This window comes from Equus caballus, chromosome 11 (assembly GCF_041296265.1).
Source record: "Equus caballus isolate H_3958 breed thoroughbred chromosome 11, TB-T2T, whole genome shotgun sequence".
NCBI classification, from domain to species: domain Eukaryota; kingdom Metazoa; phylum Chordata; class Mammalia; order Perissodactyla; family Equidae; genus Equus; species Equus caballus.
Genome location: NC_091694.1, coordinates 3,920,092 through 3,935,002, shown reverse-complemented (window position 1 = coordinate 3,935,002; position 14,911 = coordinate 3,920,092). Strand labels below are relative to the sequence as shown.

At 52.6% G+C, this 14,911-nt stretch overlaps 1 protein-coding gene across 8 annotated transcripts in view; it reads right to left on the bottom strand.

The window, feature by feature from the left end:
- Positions 1 to 8,194: 8,194 nt before the first annotated feature.
- USP36 (ubiquitin specific peptidase 36) overlaps positions 8,195 to 14,911 on the bottom strand; it is a 40,748-nt gene continuing 34,031 nt past the window's right edge. For all 8 annotated transcript variants that reach the window (XM_023651901.2, XM_023651900.2, XM_070225869.1 and 5 more), the window contains 5 exons: positions 14,264 to 14,475; positions 12,394 to 12,495; positions 11,386 to 11,501; positions 10,841 to 10,992; positions 8,195 to 10,416 (listed from right to left, as the gene is read on the bottom strand). In XM_023651901.2, coding sequence (XP_023507669.1) covers positions 10,861 to 10,992; positions 11,386 to 11,501; positions 12,394 to 12,495; positions 14,264 to 14,475 — 562 coding nt within the window. In that variant the 3' untranslated portion in view covers positions 8,195 to 10,416; positions 10,841 to 10,860. The remainder of the gene's footprint in view (positions 10,417 to 10,840; positions 10,993 to 11,385; positions 11,502 to 12,393; positions 12,496 to 14,263; positions 14,476 to 14,911) is intronic.

Sequence of the window (14,911 nt, the reverse complement as noted above, 5' to 3'; positions counted from 1 at the left end):
CTCCCACTGGTAAACTGAGCTGACCTTTGCTGAGCCTGGGCAGTGGTTCTGCCCCTGGAGGTTGAGGACCTGCGCAATCCAGGTGCCACTCCTTAATAGATGTCAATCAGTGAAGGGACAAAGGAAAGAATTGGAAAGGCCCTCAGACAACATCCTGTCCCATGAAGTCTCAGACCAGAAAACTGAAGCCCAAGGAAGTCCCGAGGCCAGGGCACACCTAGGGCTGTGGCAGGGCCAGGTGGGCGGCCCTCCCAGGATATCACCCAACACGCATGATAAGTCCCACCCACCCCACTGCGTTCCTACTTGACCCTTCAAAATAACTGCTTACAAAGCAGCAAGAGAATGTAAGAAGGGACCAAATGAGACACTAGGAAATCTGGAGGCCTTTTTCTTTGTGACAAAAAGGAAAATCCCAATGCTGCAGAATGGCAGCCCCAGACCCACCAGCTCCCCTGCAGTGACTCATGGCCCCCTCCACACGGCACTGCCTCAGGAACTCCATGGAGATCCCAGGACCTCCAGGGCCTTTTAGACCACTAAGAAAAGAGAGGAAAAGGTACAGAATTCTTCCTTGTGGGCTCCCCTTAGTCCAATTCTATCTTTGCCGACTTCCCGGCTGCAGCCCGGCTGTTCCTTCCTGAGGACATCAGCCTCATCGACCACCTTGATGGCCAGATGTAGTGTATTTTAATCCCCAGTGCACTACCTTACACTTGTCTGCTTTAAAAAACTCACTGATAGGGGCCGGCCTGGTGGTGCAGTGGTTAAGTTCGCACTTTCCGCTTTGGTGGCCCAGTCGTCCGCCAGTTCAGATCCCAGGTGCAGACATGGCACCGCTTGCCAACCCATGCTGTGGCAGGCATCCCACATATAAAGTAGAGGAAGATGAGCACGGATGTTAGCTAAGTGCCAGTCTTCCTCAGCAAAAAGAGGAGGATTGGCAGATGTTAGCTCAGGGCTGAGCTTCTTCTTCAAAAAAAAAACTCACTGATAGATACAAATGCTACATAGAAATATACACGTTCTGCTTTTTGCAAAATCATTTCTTTCTGGAAGGATATACAAAAAAGTTGCTAGAAATAAACTGGGAGGAGAGGAGGTTGAGACCTTTTCATTCTAAACTTGCTTTTTCATTGTCTTTCTCTGCTATCTGGTTGTTTTCATTTTTTATTTATTTATCTATCTTTTTGTGTGTGAGGAAGATTGGCCCTGAGCTAACATCTGTTGCCAATCCTCCTCTCTTTGCTTGAGGAAGATTGTCACCGAGCTAACATCTGCGCCGATGTTCCTCTGTTTTATGTGGAATGCCGCTACAGTGTGGCTTGACAAGCAGTGCTAGGTCTGTGCCGGGGATCTGAACCTGCGAACCCCAGGCCACGGAAGCAGAGTGCACGACCTGAACCACTACGCCACTGGGCCAGCCCTGGCTGGTTGTTTTTAAATATGTGATGCATTACTTTTTGTTTTTTTTTTTAATTTAGAAAAATAAAGAAAAATGGCACTCTTCTAGCCACTCCCAGATGCAAAAGCTCTTTCTTGGTTTGGAGCTAGCCATAAAAATTATGAGCGCCCCAGCCGGCAGGGACATCAGGATCGCTCATGACACAGGGGTGTCCGGGTCTTCCTGGTGCGTGTACCACCGGACGCCTGAGCACCACGTGCTCTACCCAGGGGCTGCTGGAGGACAGCTCAACCCATGGCCCTGGTGATGTCCCCGGAGGGTCACGGGAGCTCTCTTGGACTGTCTCCATCGGGGGGAGAGGTGTGGCTCCTCACAGCAGCCTATCTCATTACGGGCCAACCCTAAAATAGGCCTCCCAGGACTTCTCAATTGTTCTAGACAACAAAGGAAAGTAATTTCCTCTCATAGAAAAGGAATAAATGAATGAGGAAACTCAGTTTGTGCGTTCATTCATTCCAGATCTGCTCCTGATTAGCCCTGGGACCTGGGCCAGCACCTGAACCCCCCGGATCTGTTTCCACCCACAAAATGCGGCTTCTGCCAACGGATTTGAGGTTTCCGCCCAGAACTGATCTCTAAAGTGACAGACCTGTCACCATCTTCTGCTCGACTTCCACACAGCTGACAGTATTTCGGTTCGACGAGATGGACGGCAACACATCAGCCTAAGGAACCCTAATCTTTACGTCCCATCAGGGGTGTGGCTCTGGCCCACCCTTCTGGGGGCTGAGAAAATTGTCCGTTCACAAACAAACACGGGTGCTAATCCCATGAATGGACTGACCCAGCCTTTGGTGGAGAACCTGGGTGTCTCCTGGAAGTCTAAGATGGTCTCTATTTCCTTAGGCACGTTCTCTACATGTCTCTCTCTCTCTCTCTCTTTTTTTTTTTGTGGAAGATTAGCCCTGCACTAACATCTGCTGCCAATCCTCCTCATTTTTGCCAAGGAAGACTGGCCCTGAGCTAACATCCGTGCCCATCTTCCTCTGCTTTATATGTGGGATGCCGCTTCAGCATGGCTTGCTAAGCGGTGCATAGGTCAGCACCCAGGATCCAAACTGACGAACCCCAGGCTGCCAAAATGGAACATGCAAAGTTAACTGCTGTGCTACTGGGCCAGCCCCCTCTCCACATATCTCTTTTGAATAATTCCAAAAACTAGATACTTCTCTTGTATAGATTAGCCTTCTCCTAAAAGGTTCATTGTAGTGGATTTATGAGCTTAATCTTCACTGATTTCACCAGGTTGTCTAGTTTACAGGTGACATGAGAGCAGGGAGTCACATTTTGGCCCCAAGGTGTCCTTGTGTTTTGATGTGCGTGTTCAGTGATTCAGCTGCATTTGGTCCCTACTGGCCTGGCCTCAGGAGCCCTCAGAGCCAACCCGCTTTGACCTGGGGGGTCTGCCTTCATCACAGGACAGCACTGAGCTCTCCCCCATTTGCCACCCTCTCCGTTCATCCCTCCTACTCTCTAACCTGAGTCCCTGGAAGGTGCGAGGTGTTTTCGAGCGGCCTCCTGCCCTTGACAGTATACAAGTGTCCCTTGCCACCTGAACTCTTGCTCAATAACCAAAACTCAGGAAGAAAAGCGATTGGGGTACCACGTTATTTCTCACTACCAATACTCCAGAGTTGCCCTCTGAAGTCCCAAACCCAGTACCTCTGGATGGAGGGGTGGGGGGCCTGCTGTGCGGATGCTAGTCACTCGATGAGCATAGTACTTGACTGTTTACAAATTCCCTTAACTTCACATTGTTTCATTCCAACAGGGTTTTCAAACAGCAGGTCCTGAATCTTAGTGGTTGAGAAACCAATCATCATTAGATGAAGAGAAGATAGAAAAAAATCGGCATCTATTACATAAAATAAGGGTAGTGTTTGTTTTGGTCATGTATGAATGCATGCAAGTGTCCATTGGGTAGGGATTTAAAATGCACTTCTGAGCACGGGTCACTGTCAGAGACACGCCGTTATATGACACTCATGATGGAGGTATCATTAGATGAAATCTGTCTACCACAGATTTGGAAACTGAGGTTCACAGAGGTCTCAGTGCAGACTGGGAGCCCCCAGCTTGGCTTCACTCGCTACTTGTGTCCTGCGCCCCTGGAGCATAAGCAGACCTCGAAGGAGAGAGGGGCGGGGAAAGGGCAGGCGCGCTGGTGGAGCATCTGGACCTCCGCTCCAGACTGCTGGTTCTGACCCAGACCTCTTCCCCCTTCAGAGACCCTTGAACACGGGCCGGGGCTCTCTGCCGGCCTCTCACTGCCATCTGTCTGTCCTCCTTGGTGGGTGATCCACCTAATGACTATTTTAAGTTGATGCTTCCCTTCCGCCATCCCTGCCTTACATAATAATCTCAGAAGCAGAATTACGAAAGAGGTTTTCTAAGCGGAGGTAACCCAAAATATATTTGGGGTTGGGAGGGGCCAAAGGCTGAGAAGGGCCTCGGGAGAAGGCCTGCTGCACGAGAACGGGCTTTGCTGGGCCTGCTAGCCGTCACCTGCCCACTCCCACGGGAGCCCGTCCTACTCCCTGAGACCAAGGTCAAAGGGTGACCGAGGCAGGGCAGCAGCTCTTCTTCTAGAAGACAGCCTCTGACCCCTCCCAACCCAGGCGAGTGGGCCGAACACAGGGTTTAGACAGGCATTCAGTTCCGGGGTCCTCAATAAATACAAGACAGGGGGCCGGGCAGCTCGGCCTGGAGCCATCCTTGCCTGACTCACCAGTCCTGCAGTCAGCACTCAGGGGCAGGAGGCGGTGCCCTGGGGAAGAAAGGGTGCTTCACACACGCAGGACACCGCACACCGGATCGCTCACGCAGGCCGAGATTGGGGTATTGTCTCGCTTTGAAAACCCCCAGATTTTATTTTGCTAAAGCTTGCAGTTCCTTCTATGTGTGAATGGCACTTAAAATCTGTTTGTAATGGAACTTGATTGTATCCAGCTGTCACCAACTGTTCCCATGCCGCCCAAAAGACGGCTGGCCACGTGCCATGCAGTTCAGGCTTTCAGTTCAAATAGAGGAGCTAATGCTCTAGTTCCCGCCAGACTTTGCCTACATGTTTTCACTTGTGAGAAAAACAAAGAGCGGGGCAGGGGCTCGGGCTCAGAGAAGGCAACATCGAGGAGAACTGGTGCAAGGACGATGTCTGAGCCAGCGACATCGACGGAGGGTGGGCTGCTGGTTTTCTGAGCAGAGTCCAAATGCATGGTCACCGACCATGCTCCCTTAAGCAACTTTTCCAGAGCAACTCAGTCAGCAAAGATTTCCTGGGTGCCTGGAAGTGCTGGGCCCTGCTGGAGGCAATGAGCACTAGTCCCTGCCAATGGGAACTATCTGCCTATGGCCACGTAAGACAGAAAACAGAGGAGTCATACATTTTAAAGGGGAGAAAGAAAAGCTCATTAAACACAGATAACTTATAATATTGCAAGAGCAACAAACCACGTAAGGTACATTTTAACAATCCCAACCGTTAGCACGGGGCGATGAAGCCTGACACATTCATTCAACATCGCCCTGAAAAAGTCACTGGTTTAAGTGAAGCCCCATGCATTCCCTACCCGCCTTTCCTAGCAAGTATTTGCCATGTACTTCGGTTCTGTTTGCTAAAATCTGGTCCAAGGCCAGAAGGAGAAGATGATGATAAGAAGCCACCTAAATACCTAGAACTTGCTTAAGGGACAGAATTTTTGTGACCGCGTTTCTCACATGACATGGAATGGATATGCAACAGCGCGTCCTGCCACTTCTAATCACCATCCTCCAAAATGAAGCGGACAGGGAGAAGCACCAGGAAAGAGGAGCATGCAAGGCCCACGGCCTGAGGACGGGTTATGACCGCTTCAACCGAACGTCCGCATGTCACAGAGGACACCCAGAGAGGGGCCGTAATTGACCCATGTCCACGCTGCGAACTTGAGGCAGACCCCCGATTAGAACACGCGTCTTGATTCCCAGTCTGGTCTTCTTTCCATCGTAGGTCATGACTCCAACCCGACTCGACTGTAATCCTTTTAAAGCAGGAACAACATGCAGCAGCTTGTCCTCGAGAAAGCAACTGGCCTGTGCAAAGGCTGTGCTCCGAGTAAGCACGCTCCTGGCTCAGGCACCGCACAGAAGTCCATCTCCTTGACTCTTAGAGTGCTTTCCAAGGACCACATTACATCGTGTTGGACAGCTGCCCAGAGGTCCGCAGGGGCCCACAGAAGACTGAAGAGGCAGGATGGGTCTAGATCACAAATACAGCAGACTCTGTATTATCTGACAGGTGGTGGGAAGCCTCACGTCGGAACGATTTGATTAGGGTTTCTTGTCTTGAAAAACTGTCAAGAGGCCAGGAAATCGGAGCAGGTAGCAGGTCGCCTGGAGGTTGGAGAACTGGTTAGAAGACTATTTGAGTCCAGGAGAAAAATGATGTTGACCCAAACTGAGAGGCAGGCAGCGGGGGTGGGAAAGAGAAGGAATTTCAAGACAGCCGGGCAGAAAGATCAGGCTTCCATCACTGGCGTGTGTGGGAGTAATGGGAGGGGGTGCTGGGGGGGGCAACCATGTTTCTGGCTTTGGCAACAGGGTAGGGTGGGCCCCCAGCCACGGGAGGGACACAGGAGGAGCAGGACACAGACAAGAGGAGTGCAGACAACATAATGGATTCAGTCTGGGCTGTGAATTTGCCAGGAGGGTACCCAGCTGAAGACATTCAGCGGGATATATTGATCGGACGTTGGGATGTTTGATTGGAGTTGATCGATTCTGGCTATATCTACGCGTCTAGTGCTCATCAGATGCAGCAGATTTAACATTTAAGGGACAGAAAAAGAAGAGGTTTTTAGGGAGGGGAGGGGTACAGTGTCAAGTTCTAAAAAGAAGCCATGGCAAACGCCCATCAGATTTGGGCACTGGGTCACCGAGTGCAGCGATGAGGGCAGAAGGCAGACTAAGGACAGTGGAGAAGGAAGCAGGGAGAGCAGACTGGAGCTTAGCTGAGGGAGAGGGTGGCTGGGAGACACGGAGACAAGAGGGCTTTCTGCAGGATGGCAGACACCTGAACATGTTCACGAGGGATGGAAGGGGGAAGTGAGACAGGAGGCAGACAGGGGAATTACTGGAGCAAGGTCCCCCAAACAATGCAAGAGGTTGTTCTCAAGAGCACGGGGTGGGGGGGTACCAGCCCTACAGAGGGCCACCTCTTCCAGCATCTAGTCTACAGTGGAGGTCCCCACAGAGGGTCAAGAGGAACAAGCTTCCGTCTATACATTTGACTTCCTTCCCAAACTCCCACCCCTATTGACCACTCCATATGAGAACCATTGATCACGGCCGCGAGTCTGAGTGTGGTCCCCACCCAGCAGGATCAGCATCCCCTGGGAACCCCAGCCCAGACCTGCTGAATCAGAAGATCAGGGGATGGGGCCCAGCAACCTGTGTTCTAATAACCCCCCGGTGATTCTGACGCTCGTTTCAATGGGACACAACAGACCAGAAGGGGGTTCTCAGCGCTAGCTGCCCAGTAGAATCACTCAGGAAGGTTTTAAATGCCAGTGTCCAAGCCTCGCCCCCAAGGATGCCGATTTTGTTCTCGTTAGTACTAAATGCCCCTCCCCGGTGATTCCGCCACTCCGTGAGTGTTGGAGCCACCAGATCAGAGGGAGAAAAGAACAGATGGAGATGGAGAGAAACTGGTTTCAGTTTCATTTTTCAGTGTTTTGTTTTATTTTGGAGTGGGAGAGGAATTCTTTTTTTTTTTTTTAAAGATTTTATTTTTTCCTTTTTCTCCCCAAAGCCCCCCAGTACATAGTTGTATATTCTTCGTTGTGGGTCCTTCTAGTTGTAGCATGTGGGATGCTGCCTCAGCGTGGTTTGATGAGCAGTGCCATGTCCGTGCCCAGGATTCGAACCAACGAAACACTGGGCCGCCTGCAGCGGAGCGCACAGACTTAACCACTCGGCCACGGGGCCAGCCCCCTGGAGTGGGAGAGGAATTCTTGAAGCAGGATTAGAAATCATTTGCCAAGATTAAGGAGCACACAGGCAGCAGGAGAGCAAGAACATTTGGAATAACCAGAGGGGAACGGGGGGCTGCCTGAAGACCAGAAACAGAAACCCCAAAGGGCAAGCAGAGTCTAAGAAAACTGGCAACCAGCCAGGCAGCCGGATGGTCCTACTGGACTGGCCGTCCTCACCTGTCTTCTCCACTCGAGCCCCATCTCCCAGGCCTTCGCACACACTGCCAGCAGTGCTGGGCATGGCCGCCCAGGCACTGGCCATCCCCACGCCCCATTCTCCATTTTCCTGCCCGAACTGGCAGGACCCAAAACCTGTGGCCTAGGTTGCTCCTGCCAACTGTGAGGGAAACTCCAAGTTTCGTACAACCTGTTATTTCTCCCCATCTTTCCCTGCAGAAATCCCAACATTAAAAAAAATTCACACAACAAACCTCAGTGGAATGATATTGTTCCCAAGTTTCCTCAATATAATACTCATGGGAAATCACCCACCAAGCTTAGCAACCACTTCAAAGGACTCCTCCATCTTTTTAAATTTAAATAAACCTCTTTATTAATACATTTAAGTCAATCTCTTTATTTCCCTTTATTTGTAGTGACGACCTGCTCCAAACGCCCCCACTTACTGCTGGGCTACCTGACCGCACAGGAGAACCTTTCATTCTCCTGGGAAAACAGACTGGGGGTCAAAGGGAAAAAACACAGACACAGGCAGGACTCACAAAAACTTGTTATTTTATTGCACCAACATCTTGGCAACAGCTGGGCCTCCTCAGCCCCTGGAGCGGAAGCACAGGCTTGGGACGTGCACCTCTACACACACTCGGTGTTGCTGCACAACCACGACACTGGCAGGTGAGGTGGCACAGGGCCATCTAGGAGAGGTGGTCCCTCCCACAAAGGCCCCTGCTCACCTCCCGCTCCACTCCAAACTCAAAGTTAAATTAAACCCAGATTGTAAGTCAACTGAGTGACTGCGATTATAAAAGCCTTAGTTATTTCTATATGTTTATATATACAAGTGACCTAGGCCTTGGACTAAATTTCTGGGCGCATCCTTTCCCCTCCCAGTGTGACTGATGATTTTCTGTGGGAGGGAAGGACTCGCCTCACTTTACGGTGATAAACGCTGCAGAAAGGCAGGCCAGTGCTCGTCACCGCCCAAGAGATGACAGACATATTTTGCTCAGGATGAGGTTTTACGATTATATAGCAGAGAAAGGAAAAGACTGATTTGGAGGAAAGGCGGGAAAGAAATCAAGGAAGTAAATTCTGTGCTAGCAGACAACTGAAATTTTCTTTTTGAACTACAGAACACTACAGAAAAACGTGGCTGGGGAAATAATTTGTACAGGAATGAATGTCAACACCTCAAAAGGGAAAAACCCTGCCCGTAAAGGCACCTGCCTTCCCTCCCAAGATGACAAACGAAAAGTCACAGAGCAAGGGTGGGCCCCTCAGCTTTGAACAAGGGGTGGGTGACATGCAGAAATCAGTCCTCTGAGCATAGAGCAAAAAGCTCCCAGAGCAGCGTCCGCAGACGCCCATTCACTTTCCGCCGGGACCAGAGCAGGCCCAGCTCAGGCACCGGCACTATTATCCTCCCACCTTTCTAAAAGACAAGTATCAAAACAGGAAGAAAACCCGAAAAGAACCACCCACATGAAACTGTTAACGTATCTCCCCATATAAAAACATAACGCGTTTCTCGATACTGCCAGGATCACCCCAGGCCCCAGAGCAAGGCGGCAGAGCGAGCAGCAGAGCTCAGTTAGGAAGAAAGTGGCAAAGCAGTGCCAGGCGCCTCAGGCCACGAAGGCTGGGTCTGCGGGATGGTCCACGGCAGACATCAGTCCATCTCTGGCGTGATGTTTCCAAGAGGGAAGGAAGCGGAGGCATGCACTGAGGAACGACTTTCAGATTCACTTCCATACCTTCTACAACTGAGTCATTCTTCTTTTTTCTGGAAAATATCACCTTAACTGGTGATTTCCCATATTTATTAAGTTACAAGTTGGCAGGCACAGCTTGAGCAAGATAAAAAAGTGATCTTCTTGAGTTTTAAATCATCTAAATTCAAAAGCACTCACAAAATTGAGCAACGAAGCCAGTATTTGCATATTAGGGAAAGGAAACATATTGCTACTGGGAGCCACAGGCCTGGTAAAAAATAAACGTTTTATATTAAGTAGTAAAATAAAAGGAGGATTCTACCCCAAGACCACCACCTCGATAAAGACCCATGGGTTACTGCAGCTGCAAGGGAAGGTGCGGCAAAGCCACCTCAGAATAAATAGCAGCCTAAAGAGCAATGTGCTGACACCTCATTTCAACCCTGACCCCCACCCCAAGCAGCCTTTCGCTCTCAGAGATGGCCCAGACTTCCTGGCAAGGGAGAGACGCACTAGTAGCGCCGCCCCCAGTTCCAGAAGAGGGAGGGGCTGCCCTGTGGGGCTGGCCTTGGGCTCTTACTTTCTGGGGGTGGACAGGTAAGGCGTACAGACAGGCCCCCGCCAGATGAACAGAGAGGGGCAGGGTGCAGGACCAGAAGGCAGCGTCAGCTGCCAGGAGCAGGCGGTGGACGGCTCACCAAGAAGAGTACCCTAAGGGCACTGGAGGACGCACTGGGAGAGGCGCAGGCGCCGCCCCCTGCGCTCTCCCACAGCCCCAGACAAGACGCCGCTGTTCAGGAGCACAGGACGCTCAGCCCTTCCCAGCTGGTGTGCTGCCGCCTGCTCTACATGGCACTGTGTGGTTTGTCACCGTGCCTGTTGTGTTGCCGGGGGTCCTGATCCACAGAAGCCCAGAGCCTCTGTGGGCCGTCCTCCCATGGCAGGCTCACAGTGCAAGGCCTGGAGGTAACAGGGCCAGCGGAGTCCACAAAGCTGCTCTTCAGTCCAGACGGACAGCTCCCAGGAAGTGACGCCCCATCGGTGGAGGCTGTGGGACAAAGAACATTGAGAGAGTGAGACCCTGCGTGTCCCACCACCACCCTCCAGTGTGCATCCAACACAGGGAAGGACACGTGACATGAGACAGAGCTCGGAAACAGCACGGTCTCTGCAAGTGACTGGTGTGTGCGTGTACTCCACATTTCACACACCACTCACGCCGCCACACGCTAGCCATTCACACTCACTCCCACTCCACACCACACACACACACCCCCACTCCAGACCACACCAGACACACACACACACACACACACACACCATAGTCCACACCACACACACACACGCCAGCCATTCACACCCCCCACACAACACCCCCAAGTCCACGCCATACACCAGACATACACCATACTCCACACCACACACATACCAGATACACACACATCATGCTCCACACACTCACACACACTGACCTTTCTCGACAGCAGCAAATTCAGCGGCGATAGCTGAGGCTGGCAGCCTTAGCTGGATGAGTCACAGACCAAAAGTTCCGTCTACTCTGAAGTCTCTGGAAGGCGTTGAAGTTTCTTTTCTTCTCTCTCTTTAATTTTTTCACTTTCTTTTCCTATATCAAGAATCACAGGTGTCACAATTCCCAAAAAGGGTGCTCCCTGGTCCTGGGCCCTCGCTGAGCACTCAGTGCCTGCAGGCACGACTCTCACCACGCTACAGAAACCGACAGACCCGCACTCCACACCGCCGGGGAGCAGTCCTGCCGCCCTGCCTCACTGACGGGGAGCGGAAGCTCTGGGGGACAAGTGCCTGGCCCATGTCCATGCACATTTAGAGGCCAAGCCGGCACGTGGACCCGGGCAGTCTGGCTCCAGTCTCGTCCTCGACCACTTTACAATGCTGCTGCCACTTCAAACTGCCCAGAAAGTTCCAGCTACCCCTGCCCCGGCCCTCAGCTGAGTGACGCCCAAGTGCTCGTCACACCAGCTGCCACGAGACACCATACCTTCCCCCGATCGAACTCTTCGTCCCAGTCATCAATGACTGTGGCAGCACGGGCCAGCCTGCTGTCTTCGATGGCATCCTGGCTTACGGCTGACACCCCGCCGTCCCATTGCAGAACTACAAAACAGAAACACAGGTGCTCACACCTTTGTGTGTCCCCAGCTGTCCTGGAGATTTACTTCCAGAATGAAGTTCACAAACTAGACTAGCCTGTTCTTAATTATTCAAAATTTTTTCAAAAGATTTTATTTTTCCTTTTTTTCCCCAAAGCCCCCCCGTACGCAGTTGTATATTTTTAGTTGTGGGTCCTTCTAGTTGTGGCATGTGGGATGCCGCCTCAGCATGGCCTGATGAGTGGTGCCATGTCCGCACCCAGGATCCGAACCAGCGAAACCCCAGGCCACCAAAGTGGAGTGTGCGAACTCAACCACTCGGCCATGAGGCCGGCCCTATTCGAAATTTTTGAGCGCCACCTTTTGGTGAGAATGAATGTGCAGAGAAGGAGAACGGGAGGGACAGAGTGGTCTCCAGTGGACAAGACAGCTGACGATTCTGTCACCTAAGAGCACGTGTTGTTAACTCTCTGTATCACCAACCCACTGAGTTTCATTCTTTTTAAGCTCATGCCCGCATCTGAGAAACAAAGATCTCATGCTCTTTCTCCAAGTCTGAATTAGAAAAATAACTTAGAGCACAATGCTTGAGGGGTTTTCAGTCTGCTCCCTTCCCCAGCCCAGGGATCCTAACGCTCTCCCCAGCCCGCCCTGCCCACAGAGGCCCGATCTGCTCTCCCCCTCCTCCCAGACCCCAGGGAGCAGTTCTTGGCCTTTGTGCAAGGGCTGTGGGGGTCAGAGAGGACTACAAGAGGTGTTCACGCTCCTCTTCCCAGCTTCACAGGCAAGCGACGCCCGGGCGCCAGGCTTACAGCACACCAGGATTCGCAGCAGACCTCCCACCCCCAACATAAGCCAATCGGAGGAAGACAGAAGTCCAGTCTCAAAGCCAGTACCTTTTCTCCCGTAAGCTTTATCAGATGAATATTTGAGCAATTCCTGGACCACATCGGATTCTCTCTCTCTATTCCAGGACACAAGAGGAGCCTGTCCCAGCCCTGCAATCAGAGAAACATTTATATACATTTAAAGTAAGACATTGAGGAAACGATCACACACCTTTTATTTATAACGGAATTGCAGAACTTACTAAAGATAAATGCTTTAAAGAATATACGAAAACAGGCTTTTCCTTCCTGCCTCTGACAAGGCAGTTAACGATGATTACTACTCAACGGAAGAGGCTACTGCCCAAATCAACTCTTGAAAAAGATGAAAACCCAACCCAAATCCCGAACCCAGAACAAAAATCCATCATCAGCAGGGAGTCCTTGGTCTGACGGGAAGGCAAGGATGGGCTCCTCACCCAGGGGGAGCCAGCCAGGAACGAGGGACGGCGTGAACTGGTGGGAATGACCAAGTGCCACCACCACCGCAGCCCCGAAGGAAAGCTCCGCAGTCTCCCAGCCCTGTCCTGGAAGAGCCCGGCCACCAGGACCATCTGGACTATGACAGCACTGACCACCCCTCACCTGGTCCCCACCAACCGTCCACTACCACTGCCGGAACAGACTCAGTCCCCTAAACACAAGCCTGGCCGCGCCTCTCCTGGCCTCCAATCCATCAAAGACCTTGTGACCTTCAGGCTCAGTGCCCCGAGCGCGACGGCGCCACAGTGCCCGCGGCCTGCCCCCACGGCCTACTCCTGCTGCCCTCTCCAGCCTCTTCTTCTGACATTCCTCAGCACCGTCTCGGCCCAGTGGGCAGGCGGAGCCACCCACAATGCTCTCCAGCCTCTTAGCTGCAAATGCCCTTCCCCGTTTAGCAACTCTTCTGAGGTTCAAGACTGAGAGCAAACCAACGGGGGTCTGGGGTCCACAGCACACCTACCACTCCGGCACCAGGTGGCAAGCCCTGCGGCCGGGCAGCATCTCCTACATGGTCGGCGTCTAATGAAGTGACCCCGTGGTCTGACAACTGCCACCACGCTGCTCTGCCGCCACTTCTGTGCGGCCTTTTCTACAACTACACCCTGGCCCCCTGATGTACCTATTCTTCACTGCCCAGCAGCAGTGTTTTGCAACATAATAAAATTCCACGTTTATTCATGAGTTCGTTTCGCAGGAGTTTGATAAAAACTAGTCCATCCCCAGGGGCCTGTTTGACCCTGAAAGCACCAACATAACCGGATCCCCAGACTGCAGAGCAGTCCTCACAGGATCTGCCGCCCAGTGGGCCCCTTCCCGAGGGGCCTCTCCCCGCTCTGTTTAACAGACAGATTCTATCAGAAGAGCCCAGCTGAGCCCAGCCAGCCCTGAAGGAGGAAAAAAAAGAGAACAAGGGGAGTCACCTGGGGGGCGGGGCCTCAGCCACAGGCAGGTAAGGCCAGGGGACAGCAAGAGCACCCAGAACCCCAACAGCAAGAGGCCACATGATGTCCAGAAAGGCCCAACCACAAAAAGAGGCAGAGGGAGGTTAGCTTCTGAACCCAACTCTACAAGTTCAAGGGTTACAGAAAAACTCCCAGCTGGGAGGCCAGCAGCCATCCAACAGGAAGGCTGAGGCAGAACGGCCTCCAATCAGGAAACACTGCGCTCACAGGTGTGTGGAGTTTACGTGCCCACTCTCTGTCCCCATGGGCAGTGTTGGCTGAATGCTGTCAGGTGAGGAAGCTGCGACCCAGCGGGCAGACGGCTTGCCCGAGGGGTCAGGCTGCAGGCGGAGGGAGCAGGGCTTCGCCTGGGCCCTGCCCGCTGGGCCGCGCCTGCTTCAGGATGCACGCAGGCCCGGCCCCCAGGGGCCCCACCCTCTCCTCGTGGGGCACACCTGTGCGGTCCCCGGGACGCAGGCCGTTCACAGCGGGCGAGGGCCCGCTCCCAAGGACAGCAGAGCCCCCCAGCCTCTCGACCCCGGGGCCTGTGGGGTGCTCGTTCTCTTCCACTTCCTGCCGTGACTCCTGCTTCCTGTTCTTCCTCTTCTTCTTCCTGGGAGATGCTGCCGGGGTCTCTGGCTCGACAATGTCCGATGGGGAGCAGCTCCTGGGAAGTCAGAGTCAACAGTTAGCTCCAAACACGCTGAGGTCCAGACACCCCAGGAACTTCAACTTCAGCTGGCATGCGCCTCAACTCTGCAGAAGAGCCACCACGAGAGCACCCGAGCCTGAAGGAGGACAAAGCCCACTCACTGTCCCCACAGACAAGCACGAGGGACGTTTCAGAGAAAAGTATACAGCTGCACTCTTTTCCCCCTAAAGATTGGCCCTGAGCTAACGTTTGTTGCCAATCTTTCTTTTTTTCCTTCTTTTCCCCAAAGCCTCTCAGTACATAGGTGTATACTCCACTTGTAGGTCTTTCTAGTTCTGCTATGTGGGATGCCACCTCAGCATGGCCTGATGAGGCAGGTCTGTGCCCAGAATCCGAACCGGTGAAACCCTGGGCCGCTGAAGTGGAGCACGTGAACTTAACCACTCGGCCA